Source organism: Anas acuta, chromosome 1 (genome assembly GCF_963932015.1).
Source record: "Anas acuta chromosome 1, bAnaAcu1.1, whole genome shotgun sequence".
Lineage (NCBI taxonomy): Eukaryota > Metazoa > Chordata > Aves > Anseriformes > Anatidae > Anas > Anas acuta.
In genome coordinates this window covers 152,120,240-152,140,842 of record NC_088979.1, presented here as the reverse complement: position 1 = coordinate 152,140,842, position 20,603 = coordinate 152,120,240, and the positions used below count along the sequence as shown (strand labels likewise).

At 40.3% G+C, this 20,603-nt stretch overlaps 1 protein-coding gene across 1 annotated transcript; it reads left to right on the top strand.

The window, feature by feature from the left end:
* The first annotated feature begins 25 nt into the window (after positions 1-25).
* Positions 26-20,247, top strand: ST13 (ST13 Hsp70 interacting protein). The gene is made up of 12 exons (XM_068667252.1): positions 26-264; positions 3,544-3,601; positions 4,888-4,957; positions 5,053-5,123; positions 5,707-5,773; positions 6,259-6,343; positions 9,709-9,819; positions 11,165-11,267; positions 13,195-13,311; positions 13,995-14,058; positions 15,089-15,189; positions 18,444-20,247. Exons 1-12 carry the CDS (start codon positions 155-157, stop codon positions 18,570-18,572), a joined length of 1,086 nt encoding a protein of 361 aa, XP_068523353.1. The 5' UTR covers positions 26-154; the 3' UTR covers positions 18,573-20,247.
* The last annotated feature ends 356 nt before the right edge of the window (positions 20,248-20,603 follow it).

Below are 20,603 nucleotides of genomic sequence, written 5' to 3'. Positions count from 1 at the left end.
GGGGGCGGGGGCTCGTGTGAGGGGGGCGTGGCCTGGCGGCGGGCTGAGGGAGCCCGCGGCGCCGCGCAGTGGCCGGTCTGGGGAGCGGGCGCGTGCTCGTGCGCTCGTGCCCGCGGCCGCCATCCCGCCTGCTCGCTCCCGCCGCGCCGCCGCCATGGACTCGCGCAAGCTGAGCGAGCTGCGGGCCTTCGTCAGGCTCTGCAAGCAGAACCCGGCCCTGCTGCACAGCGAGGAGCTCGCCTTCCTCCGAGAGTGGCTCGAGAGGTGCGGGGACAGGACCCCGGGCTCCCCGGGGGCGGGAGGGTGAGGGGAGGGCTGAGGGGGGGGGTGGCCGCTTCACGGCTGCTTCAGGGCTGCTTCAGGGCTGCTCAGCCGTTAACCGACGGTTAAGGAGCGGGGCGCCTCATCCACCCCCTCCCCGCGAAGTTCTTCCTCTCCCTCAGGTCCCCAGGGGGTTTCCTCAGGTGTTTGGGGGAGTTGCGCGCCCGCAGCCGGGATTTGGGAGCGTTTTTCCCGTCAGGATTGGTTTTTCACGTCAAAATGTGGCAGCTGGGGGGGTCCCGGCCCCCTCCGGGCTGTGTGGGGCGGGACGGGGCGTGCAGCCACCAGGGCTGCGCCTTCTCGGGGAGCTGCGTGGAGCTCAGCCCAGCCTGGCCTCAGGTGGGGGGGAACCCGGTGGGTTTCATCCCATCCCACAGCCTCACCTGGACCTGCTGCAACTGAGTGATTTATCCCATCCATCAGGCTTCCCTGAGCCCAAAACTCAGAGGTGTAATCACCCAGGTGGGGTTGCAAATGGTTTCAGAGCAGGGAGTAAAAGGCACTGAAACCCGTTCTGACGTTTCTGCAACCAAAATTCTGAGCTGAGTTTTGTTTCAAAGCTAACGTTTCCAACGAAATTTAGTCAGCGTTTCAAAATGATGCTAGCCACTAGTAGAGTTGGAGCGAATTTCAGCTTAATTAATAAGTCAGCTTGATTTCTGGCTAGCTGCTAGTGTTGCATCAGAAGCCTTAGATCATCTCTGCTGCTTTCACGCACTTATCTGCTGGCCTTTATTTTGTCTAGCTGCGTGGAAAGCATTTGCTGCTGCATGATAATGTTTGCAAGGGAGTTTGACATCCCTTTTATTCAAGTCACTTTTTTTTTTTTTTTTGGAATTGCATGCAAATAAAAATGTTTTGACATGAATTGGTACAAAATAAGCCATTAAGGGGAACGTGCTTAAAAAAAGAAACAATGGTATTAGTGAAAAGTAAAGCACAGAACCCCTCATTCACATACCAGGCTTTTTGCCTTTTTTGTTGTTGTTCTTATTGTTTCTGTCAAGTAGATTTTGACCCTGTTGTTAGTCTGTAAAGACAACTTTGCTGTGAGTGCCAAAAGTGGATGCAGAAGTGACAGCTGCAGTTCTCCCAACAAGTCATAGCAGCAGCGCTTCTCGTCACCGTGATCAGCAGAAGTCTGGAGTCCCTGTTGCAATGGAGTCCTGATGGCTTCCCAGGAGTTGTCACCAGGATTGCACAACTGGTTCAGCAAAAGACTCGATTCCAAATGTTGTTGTGCACAATTTGTACAGCTCGGTTTCTCCTGAGCTGCAACTCAGTTTCTCCTGAGCTTTGCCTCCTGAAAAACTTGCATTTTTCTCCAAGAGTATCCTGTGTATCTATATAGTATTGAGGTTAAATAAAATATGCGAACTTTGCATATCCTTACCATGCATTTAACCATTGTAACCATCTACTGTTTTAAGGAAGGATTTTAGAGGAACTTGCTTTAGAATTTTCAAGGACTATGAATAACACTGTTTAGCCTCAGTTGTTCATGAAATAGCATAAATATATATGCATGTAAAAAAAAAAAAGGCATGTATATAAGTGTACATGTTTAACATGCATACACATATCTCATAGACTGTTTTAAGCTTTGGAAAGGGTGCCTTTTGGGATGTGAAGAGAGTAGAGAAAACTGACCAGGTGATTTCAGCCTTGAACAAGGTGCCAGACTTAAAAACAAGCTGACCTCAAGACCAATTATTTAGAATTGCTCTGAAACTTGAGTCCTGCAGGCTTTTTGGATTCACAGCAGAAGAGAAGTTCCAAGGCTCCCCCAGACAGCTCCCATTTCTTTTTCTTTCTGCAGCTATGGCCAACTTTTCTTGAACTGCCTGTTCAGGAAGTTAGGATGAAAATTTCTTGATTTTTACAGAAGTGTGGAGAGTTGCATGCCTGACTGGCAGCCTGCAAGGGTAAAAATTAGGAGGGGCAGTTACTATGCATGCAGTATTTTTTGCTTAGCTCTCTAATGATTTATCAGCCTGGAGTTGTTCAGTCCTTGGAGTATAACATAGCTAAAGCAGTATCAACATACCAGGGATGTGTGTAGATTTTCCAATAGCTTCAGAAGATGCCTTTAAAAAAAAACTTGTGATATTTTTTTTCTTGATATCTCTCCTGATGTAGACTAGAAGTAGCATAGTGTGCCAGGACCTGTGAATCCTGCCACCTCCCCTTCCTTCTCTGTAAATTGTGTGGTTTTGGGTTGCAGTCATTCCTGGAAGCAAACACTCCTGGGCCCTTCCAGTTTCTCCTGCCTATTTGCCCACTTCCTTCCCTTCTCCCCTGCATCACGTCGAACCAGTTGTGTGGTCAGTGACTTGGCTGAGACTGAGTTGATGGACTCAAGTGTCGTCGTTTTTATTGTTGTGTTTTTTTTTTTGTTGTTGTTTTTCTCCTTTTGGAGCATGTAGGGGCAGAGCAATTGAAATCTATCTGTAGATGAGAAAGTGGGGCAGAGAATGGATGGGAATGGTAGTCCTTGTGGCAGCCTGCCATTAGATATGATTAGATGCTACATGAAACAGCTGGAGAATTCAGCCTGCACTTCTTCCTGGCTGCTACCCAAAGTTGATAGAATATAGAAGTTTATTCTATATTGAGAGAATGCTGACTATACAGAGAATGCTCTTAAACGTGTAGTGAAAGCACAAGTGCTCTTCAACTTACAGTGAAAAGGCATGGATATTGCAACGCAGAAAAAAAATGCTGCATAGGGAACAGCATTTCTGTTAATTATATAAGCATTTTAGACCCCAAAAAAATCAGGATAACAGACATTTTTTAGACTATTGTGGTTCTGTTAGCTTGTTTGAACTCTGTTTCAAAAACAATTCTAGTTTCAGTAATAGCTAAAATACTATCTATTTTGGACTTGAAATAAAACTTACGTTTTAAGGGAAAAAAATCAGTTTCTGCCAAAAAGGCAACTTTTCCTTGTGAAAAAGGATGGATGGTGGTGATGTGTCATGCACTTGAGTACAAGTTACAGTGCAGTTTTAGGTGAAAGAGTCAATGTGTGTTATGTTACATTGTGAAATCATGAACGCCGTGTGCTATTTTTACCGCTTTTACAGTGAATTGGATCATCATGTTTTCTGTCATAACAGAAAGCTGAGACTATCAGCAGGATTTGAATCAATAAAATATGGGCCACTATTTTGATAATCTTACTGTTTTCTTTTTTTTCTTCTCTGTTTTGTTGAAAAGCATGGGAGGCACAATACCACCTGCTCCAGCCAGCACCTCCACAGATGAGACAAGTAAGGTGAGGTATAAAGAATTTTGTAACTGCAAGATAACTTTTGTAGAGTCCAAATGTTATTGGGTATGAAGAGAGAAACAAAAATTACCATCAAACTTCACTTAAATAGTGTGGGTGAATACACTGGGGTGAATAATTTTGACAGTTCAGTCTGAAGCCTGCCCATTGGGTGTCATAGACAGTGATTTGTTACAGATGGCTTTCCAGTTTGTTTCAATTGTTACCATGCTCCATTTCCTTCATCCTGAATGCCTGATGTTCTCAGCAATGCAAATGGCAAACACTCGAGTTTCTATTTTTTTAATGTTCTCATGGTCTGTTTATAGACCATTTCTGCTGTCATTAGTGGCTCAAATTATAATCTCTGCATGACAAGAAGTACTGCAAGCACAATAAGTAATGAAGTGAACGGTTAAATTGTCAACTTTTTATGACAGCATTGTGGAAGAGGTGGGTGTGGGTTGTTTGTTTCTTATTGTTTTAAGGGAGACAATAAATCAGGCTTATAGATGTTTATAGCGGGATTTTTCCAAGCTTGAAATTATTCTTGGAAAAAGCAGAAGAGATTTTATTTTGCATTTAACAAGACAGTGGTTGCTTGCAATACTGGCTGACTAGAACTCTGGGGCAATTGTGTGTAAGTAGTGAGTATAGTCTGTGACATTGAACGGGAAGGCAAACAGCTTGTGTCTGTGACAATGGAGGGTGTGCTAAGTGGTGGGGTTCGGAGGAAAGTAGAAGTAATTAAAAGTTGATAGGAAAACATGGGAAATTATTCTAAGTATGTATAAGTAGCAAAGATCTCTGACCTTGACAGATAAAGAAATATTTTAGTCATTGATGCTAGCTTATCCTTCCTTGTGAAGGACCCTAGCTTAATAGTATTAGATGGAGAGAATTTTTCATCCAGAGAATGCATCGGGGAGGGCAGGAAGATTGCAGTGGCTAGCTAGTATTCATTGCAACACTGGTTCTGAAGTATGTATTATCTGGATCATTGTGTTTGGTCATTGAATTATACAGTTTGAAGGACAGGCTTTACCAATAATATAAGTTCATGAGTAAAGATTTGGGTTCTGAATTATTTGTGTGTGTGTGTGTGACAGACTTAATCTCACAGGAGGAAAAAAGGAAAGGAGAATTCTGTCTTAAAAATAACTGTTCAGCTGCAGAGCCGTCATATGCTTTGCAGATTCATTTTGTATTTTCTGATGCATTGCTCTTTATTAGATTGGGAGTAGCATATCAGTCAGAAATAGTGTGCGCTTACAAATACATTTCTCTTTCAGGGCAAAGCAGAAGAACAGCCAGAGGAGCCAGTTAAATCTCCTGAGCCAGAAAGTGAAGAGAGTGACTTAGGTGTGGAAAGTAGATGGCATATCACAGTTAAAATGTGAGTCTAGAAATCTCTGTTTGTGGATGGAGTCTGAAGTTGCTTTTTGCTTTTCCCCCAGAAATTGACAATGAAGGAGTGATTGAACCAGATAATGATGCCCCTCAAGAAATGGGAGATGAAAACGTGGAGGTAAGCACAATACCTTCAATGGCTCTGGCAGTAGGAAAGGAGAGAGGTTTTGAATTTAGTCAAGAATAGCAGCTGAGGGGGAAATTTGGACTACGTAGCTAGGTACCCATCTGCGGTTCTGGATCTCTTTGACCTGAATGGAAAACTTGCTGGTTTAAAACAACAATCTTTTCTTTGTCAAGAGTAGTCCACCAAAAAGTTGAGCGAGGAAAAATAAGGTCAGAAAACAAAAACAACAACAGCAAAAATATTAAAATGCACGTGAAAACTAGATCTGTAGAAATCTGTCACGGTTCAACTGCCAGAAGGTATTTGAACACTCTCCTGAGTGCTGTTTGGCTGAGTTGAACACTCAAGAGAGCCTTTTCCAGCTAAAAGAACGGTGACTAGTGTCTCCAAAATGAAAGCAAAAAAGATCATAGTTTTAGTACTGTGATTTAAACCTAAATTAAACAAAGGATTCTAAGGACAGAAAACTGCAGCTGCCGCCTTTGGTGCTGTCTTTGGTGGTCCTTCTGGCCTGGGCTCTAGCTTTTGGGTTTAGTCTGTGTGTGTGTGTCATTTTGTTTGCTTATTTTCTTAGGTAACGGAAGAGATGATGGATCAAGCTAATGAAAAGAAGATGGAAGCTATCAACGCTCTAAGTGAAGGTAATATTTTTTAGTTGTTTTCTAGTATATATTAAAGGGCATAATATTTGGTGCAAAAAAAGAAACAAACATGAAGTATCTTGGACCTTCTTGGATATCCAAAACTAGCTAGCACATAAAGGCTTTTTAAAGAACTGTCTTCCCCATGTGGCTATCGCTGGGGGAAGTACTGCAGCATCTTAATTATAAACTGACTGTTACAGTACTTCCCTACGTACTGTGATTAGTGTCTCTAGTGGTTTGTCTTAATGCAGTGAAAAGCTGTGTGCTTCCTACGTGATTGCATATGAAGTCAACTGGACAAATTTAACTTGGAAAAGTTCCCCTCCTCAACCCTCCAGCGTTCCTTGTGGAGTTTGTACGTCAATAATTTTGCAAATTGGATTTTCTTTTGTTGATCATCTTCCATTTAAGATAAGGCAGGCTTGGCAACTTGGATGAAATCATTTCCTAATGATGGAAACTTTACTGGTACTCATTTTCAGGTGAACTTCAGAAGGCTGTCGACTTGTTCACAGATGCTATCAAGCTGAATCCTTGTTTGGCCATCTTGTATGCCAAGAGGGCAAGGTGAGTCATCAGAAACTAGTGATTTATGTTTCTGCCTGTTACTCCCTTAAAGAGCTTAAATTACGCTGGCAAGATCTGCGTAAATTTAAAAGGAGAGGGAAGGGAAAGAAAAGTACACTTTGTGCATTTTCTCCTGTGTGTGCTTAATGGGATTTGTGGAAGCAGCCATCTAAAGGGCCTTGATAGTAGATCAAATAACAAAATTCTGTACTAAAATACATTGTGGTAGTTTATGCCTTGTTGTGTGTTGAATTAGAATAATGCTGGATCACAAATGCCTGAAACATTTGAAGTTTCTTCTAGGATTATGTCCTCTCTAGTTAAAAAGTTAAATGGATTAGGTAAATTCCCTCCCTGTTGTGCCTGCTAACTATATTTCTTGACAGAAAGAAGCAGATTTCTTTCTGTTCAGCGCTCCTATGTTTGAGCAGAATGTACCTAATATTCAACATCAGCCTTATTTCAAATTACGTTTACCAGACTGCAGATAATGAGTTAATGAGGGCATAATGTCAAATTTGATTTGTCCTTGTCTATGATGCACCAACGTTTATCTTCCTAAATCTTGTGGAAGGCCAGGAATGTGCGTGTTAGAGAAACACGAGTTCCCATGGATTTTTTTTTCCTTTACTTTTTGCACAAAAACAAGTCACTAAGCATGGATGAGTTGATAGTTCTGTAGATCATCTTTATAGTAAGAAAGTTCAATCTGTTCAATTTTGATGACTTCGACATGATTGCTCAGTGTCTTTTAGCTCTTCTGTTCTACTACACCTCACTGGTAGATGGCTGCTTCTTTTGTATGTGCTATATCCAAGTTTTTGTGTGTACACTGTTTGTGTACCTCAGTACTCTAGTTTTTGGTATTGTTGTGATCATAGTTAACATTTTAAAAACCTCTTATGGTGCTGTATCTTCTCAGGGCTGGGATTTTTTAGCAATGAGAAGTGTAAGCATCAGGAGAAGTTTAAAATTGACCTCCATTTCCTCTTTTACAGACATGAATAAACTGTATACTAGGTTATTGTAAAACTTAAAGTGTAACAGCTGTGAGTAATGAAGTGCTGTGAGTAATCCACCTGTCACTGGTGGACTCAGGTTTTGTTTTTTGTTGCTTAAGGGTTTGTTTCTTTGTTTTTGTTTTGTGTTTATCAATATTCCAAGACCGCCAGCAGCATTGGAGCATCTCTCATTGGTGAGGTGTAGGTTTGGGATAGTTCCTTGAGATGTCCACGTGTTTGTTACTAGGAGAATGTGTGAATTTATTCTTGTTTTATAACAAGCTTTAATGATGAAGTTACAGGCACTCTGTAATTGCTGACACCTTTTTTTTTTCTCCTCTGAGTAAATGTAAAAGGGCAGATGTTCTTACCTGGAGTATCTTTACTACTGAATACGCAGCCAATTCAGGAATGTTTTCTAGTGTTTCATACAGAGATGAAGTATGAAATACCTGAACCTCTTAGACATACAGCCCTAATAATTAATCAGATATGCTTGTACATTGCAAAACTTGCAGTTATTAGCCTTAACTGAGAGGGGATCAGGCTAACTTTTTGAGTTTGTACAGTTTTTGTTGTTTTTTTTTTGACTCTGCTATTTTCAAAAGCAAAAAGCTCTTGATAGCAATTAATAACGAAAAACCTTCCTTTACACAGAAAATGAAAATCCCAGCTAATCCTTCATTCGCAGCCAGACCCTTAACATTAGGATAGGCTTCTCTTGGCCCAGCACTGGTGGGAAAGACAGTTTCACAATTTACAGACCCAAACTGGAATCAAGCCTTTGTTTGATTAATGCCTTTTGTATTTGCCTTTTGTATCCATTTGAAATGAGCTCCCTCTTTGGTAGGGTCCCCTGAAATTATCAATACAGTGCATGCTCATGTGTCATTAAAGTGTAGTAGCAAATACAGCAAGTCAGTGATTGCGTTACTTCAGAATCCAAAGCCAGCAGCTCTCCATGTGCTGCATGTTCTGGTTTTTGTTTTTTTTTTTTGTTTGTTTGTTTTTAACTACTTGTCCTAACAACTTGTGATCTGGCAATGGCCATGTCTGATAATGAGTAGTCTTCTGAAGGATAGTCCAAGTCCTAACACAGAGAGCAGTTGTATCAGGTGAGCTTAACCAGCCCACATCATCCAGCATTTAGTTTCTCTTGGTAGTTGACAATCTCAGGTGTCTATGAACCAGTAGTATATGAAAAAGGGAACTGAGATGATAGTCACCTCTCATGTTTTTTCAGCCTTTGGTTCACAACTCATAGGCTTACTTATTTAAAACTATGCCTTTATACTTAACGTGCTAAACATCAAGAGTTATTGTTTTTTTTTGTCTTGGTACGATTTTATTGAGTCTCCAACTGAACAAATACGAATTAGCATTTGCAGTGCTCTGCAGCAAGGGTTTTTGAAATCTTAACTAAATGAAGGATGTGATCCTTTCTTTTGCCTTTGCTACCATTGTTTCCTTTGTCTGGTGGCTCTTGTATGTAAAAGAACTGTCAGTTGCTAAAGATTCCTTGTTGTTCCCCCTACTACTTGTGATTTTTATAGACTCAAGTTCTGGTGTTTTCTTGGTTTGTGTCTGGATGTTTTCTGTACCAGGCTATAGGGTCCTAACCTGTTTCCCTTTATAGGAGGGAGCAGCTCTGCTTTAAAGATGTTGCATTTCTTGGGACCTTCCTCAGTTCTTCTACCCATCTTTGAGGTGGAGGAGCAGAACCAACATTTCACAAAGTATTCAAGCTGAGGTCCAGTGCGGATTTAGACATCAGTGTGATGATGTTATATTTTGATTACTTTCTTGATTGCTGTCTTTGATTTTGTGCTTGTTGACTTCTCCGTATGTAGGAGCTTAAGGAGCAGGTTGTGAAATCAGGTGAAATACGGTGCTATAAATCCAAGGACCCCCGTTACAGGGGCTGGGAGGGCATGAAAATGGTAGAACCTCAGTGTGATAATTAGTGCTTTATTTCCCTTATTGTTACTTTAAAGACAATGTAACATGGAACATGTAATACTAGCTTCATTTTGTTAAACTTGTTAGTTGCCATTGGCTATAGACTGCAAACAGTGTGAAATCAAACTGCTTTTTGCACTTATCCTTTCCTTCTGCATTAAAGTTGTTCTTCTTGGCAAGGCTCGAGTCTGAATGTTGAATGCTTGCACTCTTTTTGCTAATGATTCACATAGCATCAGGGGAAAACTAAATTTCACTGACACTGTTATCACTACAAAATCTCTTTTGAACTCAACTTTTCAAATGTATCTCATTAGCTCGCCTGTTAGTCATCAAAAATTATTTCCATCTTAAGTTAGTAACTTGGCATTTTAACATGCACAATAAATGTTCTTGTTCCTGCAGTGTTTTTGTGAAACTACAGAAGCCAAACGCTGCCATTAGAGATTGTGACAGAGCCATCAAGATTAATCCTGACTCGGCACAGACCTACAAATGGAGGGGGAAAGCGCATAGGTAATGAACTGCAAACATTCTTGATACTCTCTTTACTTAACTCGGGAGGGAACAACTTTGTCTATACTTTTCTTTGCTCCGTTTTTCTGTGAACTGTCTGTCTTGTATGTGAGAGCAGTGCTTTTGAGCCTAGAAACCATTATGCTAAGTATATGGATTAGAAGAAAAAAGGACGGTGATGATTTATTGATGGTGACTTAAGAATAATCCTTCTGCACTCTTATTTTTTCTCCTCTCCTTGATAAGCCATCTTCTAATGACTTACTGTCATTCTGTAAAGCATTTTTTAATCATTTGCTAAAGATTGTAAGCTCTAGAATAGAGTGGGTTTTATTTTGGGGTGCTCTTCTGTTTGTTGCTTGGCTCAGTTATAATTCTAAGTATTTCTCTGCTGCCTTTATTCCATAGGATCCTAGAGCTCTTTTACGTAGCAAATTAAACTGTCCAGTTATTAAGGGAACCAATTGTTGAAATGAAGAGTGGTATTAAGTGAACAGTATAATTATTTAAATTGCACTATGTCAGCAGGATTTCCCCCTAACTGTAGTTAAATTATTTCTGAAATGAAAATACATCAGCCAAAGAAATAAGGGGATGCTTCCTTCACTCTGTATAAAAGTGGAAGGAGTAAGCGTTAATAGAACTCCTAATTAATACATGAATTACTCTGAACAGTGTTTATTAAATAAGGGCTACAATTTTAATAAACAGCATGAAGCCTAAGAATGAGAAAGTTGCAGCGTAGTCTGGATTAATGCCCTGTCAGTCATCTGAAGTGCTTTGACCCCTTATCATTCACTTAAACCTTTGATTATCGCAAGTTTGTCTTAATGAATAAAGAAGTAGTGCTGCACAGTAGCTTTTATGACCTCTTCAACTAAGACCTGATGCAGGCAGTTACCTGGGATGTGTAAGTGCTGAGTAAACCAGGCGCATGTAAGCTTGATTTAGCGGTGGGGTAGAGTTGTACAGAACACTGACCTTGTAGTTTCACACCGAGTGTTCACCTGGTGACGCAGAACGTTTATTAGTGTGCTTCGCATGTTTATAGACAGGGTGCCTTCTCCCTGGTAGACCGTTCTTGTTTGTAGCAAAGAATGACAGTAGCTGATTTAGTTCTTCTTCTTGATTTTTACCTAATGCAACAATTACTATGGAGGTATAGAAGAAGCAAGCAAATATCCTTTATAGCATTATAAATCACGTGTTACAGAAAACACTGTGATTATTAACTTGAAACTTCTAGAAGTCTCCATAGCTGCAGAAAAAATATTGGATGATACATGGTTGTACATACCCTGAGCGATACCTAGAGTTCAATTTGCTTTTTTCTTCTGAATTCCAGACTTCTGGGTCACTGGGAGGAGGCTGCTCATGATCTTGCATTAGCCTGTAAACTGGATTATGATGAAGATGCTAGTGCCATGCTGAAGGAGGTGCAACCAAGAGTAAGTGGGAAAGGATAATGGAAGTCCCTCTCCTATTTGTTTTAGAGGTGTCTTTGAAATTCTTGTGATACTCATTGTGCTGTAGGAATGTCCACGTGTCAGCATCAGCATTCATCTGACACTTCAAACTGAGTTTATAAATGCTTCTGTGTCTTCAATCACAGCTGTTTATGGCTCTGTTTGCAAATTAGGTCTCTGGGGCTGGGCATGTAACTGAACTATGAAACAATTCCTTCCTTCTTAATTGAAAAATCTGAAATAGTTGAAGTTCGCCAAGCATTTTAGAATCTAGGCTAAAAGCGTTTTGTTATCACAGTGTTCTCTTGCTGTTCTGGATTTTTTTCCCAAAAAATGTTTCCAAACTGATCATAGCTTCCTCCTAATCGTGTTTTACAAAGTATTCTTGGCTGTGTAACTTTCATTAGTCCACCCCATGAGGGCAGCATAATCTCTGTGAGACTGGGTTTCAGCTTTTCTCAGGTGGTTCACTGCAGCATCGTTCTGATGAAGAACATCTGTGTAACACGTGCAAGACTTGGTAGTAGGCTGTTTTTTCATGTCTTAAATATTCCTGTAAAGGCATTCACGGATTACATATCGCAACTCCTGCATTCTGTTGGGTTTATGTGGCAAGGTTTGCAGGAGGGTGGGGCTGAGGGGCTGTAGGGGTGGCCTCGGTGGGAAGAGACCAGGAGCTGCTCCTGTGGTGGGCAGAGCCAGTTCCAGCCAGCTCCAAAACAGACCTGCTGCTGGTTAAAGCTGAGTCTGTTGCACTTCTGTGATGACAAATTTAAGAAAGGGCTTTAAAAAAAAAAAAATGCTGTGTGGCAGCTTGTGAAAGGAGAGAGGAGGGGGAGAGGTGAGAGAAACAATCCTGTGGACACCAAGGTCAGTGAAGAAGGAAGGGAGGAGGTGCTCCAGCTGCTGGAGCAGAGATTTCCATGCAGTCTGTGGAGAGGACCATGGTGAAGCAGGTTATCTCCTTGCAGCCCATGGAGGACCCCCATGTCACAGTAGGTAAATATGCTGTGAAGGAAGCTGAAGCTGCAGAACAGAAGAGTATCTGTGTGTAAGAGAGGCTTATAGCTGTAATTTGTAATAGTATTTCTGTTCCTGGACCTCAATTTATTTTTTATATATATATATATTTATTTATGGGAATGTCACAGGGTACTTGTCATGTATGGTATTAAAGCTCTGCAATTTGTAAAATTACAAACCTTTTGTTTTGTGGTGTTATATAAGAATACGTTGTGGCTTCAGGAAAATAATGCTGCAGTTAGTGTTCTATTATTAAAGTGATCCCTGATTGAGGAATCTTAGGGAGTTTGTTGTTAGTCTCCTCCATGGGGGCTGCAGAGTTGATACCTTTGAGAAGATAGGAAGATACTTGCTCCCCATCTGCCATCTCTTGCTTTGGTTCAGCTTTTCTTTGGTCTGCTTGAGTCCAGTTGTGTATGCTGCCAAGGCATCTGGAACAGCAAAAGCTCTGACTAACAGGTCTGTCTGTGCAAGGGGAGTTATGCTTCCTGTTATTGTACCAGGGAAAATTCCATTCTCCATGGGCAATTCTTTGGTGTTAGCCCTGGAAAAAATGGTATTTCAGCATAAAAGCAGGAAGGAATGTGGAACAATGTGTTTAAGTTCTAACTGTGGTATAAGTCCTGGAGCTGTACGGGAAGAAGGTACTAGACTAGAGTGCCCGGGTCTGGTGAATCCTGCAAGGGCCTAGTATACATTAATAACGGACTGTGGTAGAGAGGAAATAGCATGTACGCCCTGAAATAAGGGGGCTTTTAGGATGTGAACTCAAATCTTACTTTTAAGAGCTGGTAAAACAGTTGGTTACACTTATGTGTATTTTATATTGAAATACGTTGTGTGGTGTACTAGAACGTACCTGAAATGCTGCTATTTATTGTAACAGGCTCAGAAAATTGCAGAACATCGCCGAAAATATGAACGGAAGCGCGAAGAAAAAGAAATCAAGGAAAGGATGGAAAGAGTGAAGAAGGCACGAGAGGAGCATGAGAGAGCACAAAGGGTGATTATTTAAGCTTTAACATTAATAATGTGGAGAGTGACATAGTTATTTTTTTTAATTAATTGCACAGGAAAATTGATTTTAAATCTTATATTTTAGGGTGATATTTTCTGTCTGTGTTACTTGACCAATAATGAATACTGGAGATTAAGGCCTTGTTACCGCATCTGTTGTTTATGACAAAGACAGGTTCTGGTATCTCTACTAATCCAACAATTTCAAGAATTCAGTTACTGTTTGACCATACAAGAATAGTTTTAACTTAATACTCATGTCTCCATGTCTCCCAAAGTAGGAGGTTTTAATTTCAAAATAACCCTTTGCTTTTCTTCTTCACTTCCTGACAACATTGACTTTTTTTCCTCAGCTTTACTAATATATTTTTACAGCGTGTGTTATGGGTGGGAGTGTTTTGTAAAAGTTAATGGGCTAAAACTGATCATTCAGTTCATGCTTAGTAAAAATACACTCTGCATAACTTATCCAAAGAAACGTACCAAAGTAAGTGTAGACCACTATTTCTTGTCTGAAGTACTGCACTACATACAAAACCACATTTGCTTATTGCCATAGCCTACTTCATGAAGCAGTCTCAGCTATTTTTCTTCATGAAACCAGTTGATCAGTAGAAAACAGGCTGCAGTTCCATTGCTTTGCGTAGAATGATGTGCTTTCCGTTATAGGAGGAAGAAGCAAGACGACAGGCAGGAGGAGCTCAATTTGGTGGTTTCCCAGGTGGCTTCCCAGGTGTGTATTTTTAAGCACCATTTATTTCTTACTTGAGATAGAAGTGACTGTGTGTTTTTTTCCATATGTCATATTATAACCACAGTTCATAGTATTTCTTCGCAAGACTGAGAGAGAAAAAAATGTTCTTAAGAAGTTTAAAACTTGTCTCCAAGTAACTGTTGGAGCAGTAGTGGGAAGAGGATCAGATTCTTTCTCTCAAACAGCTGGGTAGTTGCTGGGTAGTAAATAGACGATGAGTCAGTATTGAGAGGGTGAAAGGATTTTTCACTCAGAGTGAAAGGATTTAGGGCTGAGAAAACAAAGATGCAGTGTTTGCTTAATATGTGCTGAAAAAATAATATAAAATGTTTTATAAACTACTCAGTGTGGCTTGGAGCTGTCTTGCTTAAGAACAATAGTTTTAAGGCTGAAAATTGGTTGAGTGTTAGGGAAAACTGATATTTGGAAGCTATTGTTGAAGAGGATGATTTCTCAAAGGAGGCAGTGCAGTTTTTGAACAGTTCCACGAGGAGTAGCCTTTGTGTTATTTTTGAATATAATAAGTTGGGGAGAAGCAATAGCTCCATGAGGATCGGCGTTTTCATATTATTTTTGAGTATAACGAGTTGGGGAGAAACAATTGAAGTTCCAGCTGAAGTTGGAATGAGCCTAGGGCAAAAGCAAAGCAGCAGTAGTAAGTCCTGAGTTGTTCACCTCAGGCACTCAAAAATCTGTTTCTTACACTTGGGATGTACCTGATTTAAGTTGATGAGAAAATCACTGCATTTGTGTATAAGGTGCTAGGCACTCACACTAATTACAAGCCTCCTATTTCATTGGGTTAAAAATATGTATGAAATAAGATGCAGGTCCTCACACACAGAAAACCAATGCCCCTGCTTTGCATTCAGTGGAGCAGCTGTAGCTTTGTGGAAGACAAGGTGTTGGAGGTGTGGCAAAGCAAGGACGTTTTGGTCTCTGTCAGTGAGCTCCTGTATAGCTGAATTAAATGTTTTTTCTCATGCATTCTTGTGTCTTGTGTTTGCAGGTGGATTTCCTGGGGCTATGCCTGGAGGTATGCCAGGAATGGCAGGTATGCCAGGTCTCAATGAGATTCTCAGTGATCCAGAAGTCCTGGCGGCCATGCAGGTGAGTATTTGATTAAAATCAAAGCTAAATGCTCGGAATGAGGGAGGAACAGCTCCTGTGAGCTGAGGGAAGAAAGATGTGACCTTCTGGAGAGCGGTGGGGAGTGCTTGCTTATTTCTGTTGTGAAATTTTCTTTCTGTGCATGTGTGGCACCAAACAGTCTGGAATCTGTTAGCTATTTGTCAGATTGACAGGAACTTAATTAAAGATGTCATGTTGTGTCTCCCTCCTTCCCCCACCCGGTACTTGCATACAAGAGACAAAACTGTATGCTGTGAGGAGTTTATCTTTTTTTGAGTCTCTTGAACAGTTATTTTGTACACAGTATACTTCAGTTGCTCCTTTTTGAATGTGTACACATCGTGGTGAGATAATTATGCACAAATTACAGTTAATATAGTTGCAATGCAATATATTGCAGTAATGTTGAGAGGAGAATTGCCCAAGTGTTTTTTGCCAGAGGCAAAATACTATCAGTATAGTTCTACAACCGGCACTTTCTGAATTCATGCTCAGAAACTCTACTTCCCCAGTGGGCTTGATTAGTAGCTCAATTATTTAATTGCTTAGTGTCATGACTAGTTTTACACAAGAAATGTATTCTAGCAGATTAAGTAGAACGCATCTGACAGCATTAGGTTGGCTAGGCAAAAAGTGAGCTGTGCAGTTGTATTTGCATGCTAATGTGGTCCCATATAAAAGCATGTTGCTGTGTTTTTTTCTGAATTGCTCTGGTTAAACTAGAGTTATGTGATGTTCTCAGGTCATTGAGCAGCTATGATAGCCTTTTAATAAAAGCATCACGAGGGACTGTTATTTGGTATGCCCTGAAATCCTTAAAAAGGCATCACTTGCTATGCCAAAGTTTATGGGTTACCCTAGTTTAGTGGTTACTGGTGTTTGGAAATGCACCTTTTACCTGAGCTGCTATGGCAGCAATGTTGTCTTGGATCCAAACCATCCAAAACAAAAAACAAACAAACAGAAAAATGCAGTTGCATTCATTACCTGGCTCATTTATGCTGTGGTACAGGCCTTTGAAATGGGAGTTGCTGAAAGCAGCTTTGAAGTGCAATTAAATGTTAAGTGCTTGCCACATGCCTTTAAAAAGGCTCCGTTGCATGCTGATTATGGATACCCTGAAATACTATAGTACTCTGTTGTAAGAACATGTGTTGGCAGTGTTTTTTGCAGAACCTGTTAGCTAAGCCTTGAGCGTCTCATCCACTTTTGCACAGACTTTAAATCTAGCTGTGATTTATTTAACACTTGACCTATGTGTCTGCACTACCTTCTTTTCCTGAAATGTCTGCCTATATTAGCCTCTCTGTATCAGCAGTGCAGGATAGAGTCTTAAAAGCCAGGAGTTTTTACTGCTTGACTTGCTGCTGCTCAGTGCAACTATGGGTTGTGTTTAAGGATGATGGTAACTGATAGCTGTTACTGATGCTGTTTATGAGGTTTTGGAAAAAAAAAAAAAAAAAGATAAGGATTCACCCTAGTCTGTCCCAAGTCATTAATCTTAAGGTGTTACTTCAGCTGACCATATGTAGGGGCTTTTCATGGTGAGTTACTGCTGAAACTGTAGTATTGAGGTTAAATCTCTTCTGAGTTTGTGACTGTTAACTCCTCACCTTTGAGACTGCTCACCTTGAGCTTACATTGAAGCATGCCCAAGTTAACTGGTTATGCTTTCAAATTGAGCTTACCTTCTGTAGAAGCAACCAAAGAATTAGATATGGCTGCTTATGGATGTATTTACAGAAGTTACTGTTTATTCATATGCAGGTGGAAAGACAGATTTAACAATATAGCATGGTCTTGATAGTCTTCTAGCCTATTTTGAATTCAGCAGCTTGGGAAGTTTGGGTTTGTGAAAGCCATCTGTTTTCATACGAATCCTGTAAAGTGAAGGAAATATATCCAATGCCTGATTACTAAACTTTACCGTCCTAGTTTTCATAAGACTTTGCAGATCCTTTTTGAAAAGGGAGATAACACGCTTGTAATTCCATCTAACAAAAGATAAGTCTTGACTCTTTCAGTTCCCAACATGTATAAAAACATGACTGAACCATGTGGGTGATTTCATTGCAGCACACACCTACTAAATGCAACTTTTGGACCAGACTTGTTAAGCAGCTTTTGTCTGTGTCTGATGCTACAACAGATATGTGGTGGTATTATTGTAGCACAGACAGCTCTGCGGACACCACTTGGGTTTTGATGGTTTCCAAATAATAATTTTGCGATAGCAATAGAATAGAAGTCTAGGGAAGGTTGTGTCCTTTAGTGAAACTACTTAAATGTGCAAGAGAGAACAAGAGATGAAATTACAGTTATATACTGGACATAATAAGCTGCTTGTGTTTTTGCTGGACTAAAGAAAACTGGAGTCTTTCATGCAGAAGTTGCTATCATGGAAATGTTTTCCCAGGCTGAGATATAAAATCAGCCCATGTGGATTTATTGAAGGACATTGTTCAGAACACACTCATGTGAAATGAATAAAAATAATTCTAATTCAACAGAGGCTAAAGGTGTACTAGAAATACAGAAAAAAGTATTAGCACTTCTCATACTGGGTGGGGAAGGTGACACTGGTCAAAAGAACACCAAACTTCTTTAATATATATGTGAATGTGTTTATTAAGTGCAGCGCAGCACTGTGATGAGAGACAGAAGATTCTCTTCCAGTTGTGACTTCCCAGAGGAGGTGGAGAATGACTGAGAATCAGATGCATTTTAAAAAGCCAAATATTGCCAAATCATCTGTTCACAGTCCAGCAGGTTAAAGTTTCTGCTGCTAGTAGGAAAAGGGGTGAAAGGAATGAGTAGCAGCTATTGCATGGGGGGGATAATTACACTGACATGCTTGATACACATACAGAGCTTCTGTTCCCTCCTTCAAGATGCATTTGAAGATACTTGAACAAAAATAATTCAGTAGTTGTGGCTACATTTGCTAGCTTCTTTTCTAGGCAAAAAAAAAAACAACTCTCCCTTTTCTCACACATCATACTTTCACTGTAACAAGTCCAGTAATGGCTCTGGTGTTTTCTGATACAGCATTACCAGCATACACTGCATCCTTGAGTATTCTTTAGGAGACCTTTATTTATTAACTCTGGTTTAGACTTGCCATGTTAAAAGCAGAGCAAGACAAGTGGTTGTGTTGGAACCACAGAACCAGTAACTTTTGTAGACTTCTTGTTTAAATGCCCTAATTGTTTGCTTTTTCTGTTGTCCTGCAGGATCCAGAAGTTATGGTTGCATTCCAAGATGTTGCCCAGAATCCAGCAAATATGTCCAAGTACCAGAACAATCCCAAGGTCATGAATCTCATCAGTAAATTGTCTGCCAAATTTGGCAGTAAACCATAAAATCCCTGGTTCATAAAAATCATATCTGGATGGGAAGGATTGATTTGGCTAACCAGTGTTGCAATAAAACAAACCATTGTACCTCTGATCTTCTCAAGAAGAGAAATGGGGTGTTCTAAGGAGAACTGCTCTCTAGCCCCACGTGTTGACTTTATTCAGTGATTGGTTCATAGCACTCAAATTATATTCAGGTGACCTAGTTTCAACCATGCCTCCTTGTCAAAGAGTTGCAACCTTTTATTGTAAGTATTAAGACAGTTTCCTTTGAGTGAAAGCTCCTGTGAGAGATTGTAGTATTCCAGGAGCATAAAATAAAACCCTCTCTTTTTGGGGTGGTGGTGGTGGGTTTTTTGTTGTTTTTAGTTATTTTTCCTCAGTGAACCAAAAGGAAGGAAGCTTAACAGTTGAAGTCTGTCTTAATCCAGTTAGGACAGAAATGTTGGCCTAGTCACAAGTAGCAAAGGTGGGACAAGTCTGAAGAATTAACTGGATAAAGGAGTTGTCTGAAAACACATCTTTATTTTTTTTAAATGAGTGACTGACTATATAGCTATTAAAATGATCAATGTAACCATGCTAGCTAGTTACACACTGGAACTTCTGGCAGTACTGCAAATAATGTTGTATTTTGATCACCACAACTGTGCAGCAAAGGTTCTGTCCTATCCTTTGCACAACCTGGCATGAAGTACATATTGTGGAGGCCACAGAGGTTTTGTTACTTGCTCAATTCTTGTCCAGCACCTTCACGTAACTTTTTTTTTTAATCAGTCCTGGGTATGGGAGAGCAGCTTAATGTCTGTACTCGTGCTCTTGGCCTTTCCCAGTTGGCAGGTCCTCGCTGGTTGCACTTGCCCTTCCTTGGGGCATGCTTACCAGGTTTCATTTATTTGGAAACTTGAGGGAAGGAATCTTGTTCCCATCACTACCTCTGTCTCACTGCATGCAAGCCATCCAGAACAAGCAAACACAGAGTTAAAAATCAGTGATGGGAAGAATACCCAACAAAATTGCAGCTCTGGGTTCTGAATCGGTTTGAGTCCTTACGTGCTTACAGATAAAATGTATTGGCCAAAGTCCTGCTGTCTGTTTAGAGATGGTGGCTCTTCCTCCACCACATACCATAGTCTTCCATCTTATGTTGTATCCCTTTCTTAAAAAATAAAAAAAAGGGGGAGAGTTGGGGCTGTTGTGGTCTCAAACTTCCATGTTTTTGAGGCGTAGAATACAGAGGAAAAGGTGAGGTAATTGGAGCAGACAGAATGTTCTTCTAACACTTGTGAATTAACAGCATGGGTATCCTTCAAGCAGTTTCTGTGCTGCTGATCTTCAGTGGATTTGTCTCCCATAAAGACCATTGTTGCCTCTGTTTGTCTTAGCTAAAATGTTACCTTTTCGTGGAAAAATGATCATAATTGTCTGTTTCCTCCTTGAGTCACAACCTTCACGTGTTACCTTTTGTAATTCTGTATCTAAAGCCATAACTGTTACCACTTTTAATTAAAAATGTGGATTGGTGTAGGAACTCAAAAACAATTGCAAAAAATAACCCCCCAAATGCTTTTTCTCATATTAATGACCCTGCAGAATGAAATGTGAATCTTTTTGCTTAAGAAATATAGTTCTGAATACTTCTAGTAGCCTTTAAAAATAAAGTATGGTTTTGAAAAATAAAGCTTTTTGGGTTTGTGTAACTTTCTGATAAACTTATTTTGCTGAAGTTAAATGTGGGAATGCTTCAATTGAAGTGTATATATACCTTGTGATTTAAATCAGAACTAAGTGCTTAAGGGCTTGTCTTCATGAGCAGGTGAACGCGAGCTATGATCAAGTGTTTCTTTGTGCCTGGCGTTTGGTCATATTCTGATCTCCTCTTCCCAAGGGGAGACACCTGAAGTAGGTCACCCCTCAGTATAGGCTGAAACCCAGCTTCTGCTTCATTTAGGCTGGTGCATCTGTGCTGTGCATGAATTAATCTTAAAAGATTCATTCCCAACAGTTTCCTCTTACTCCCTCTTAGCTGCCTGTGTT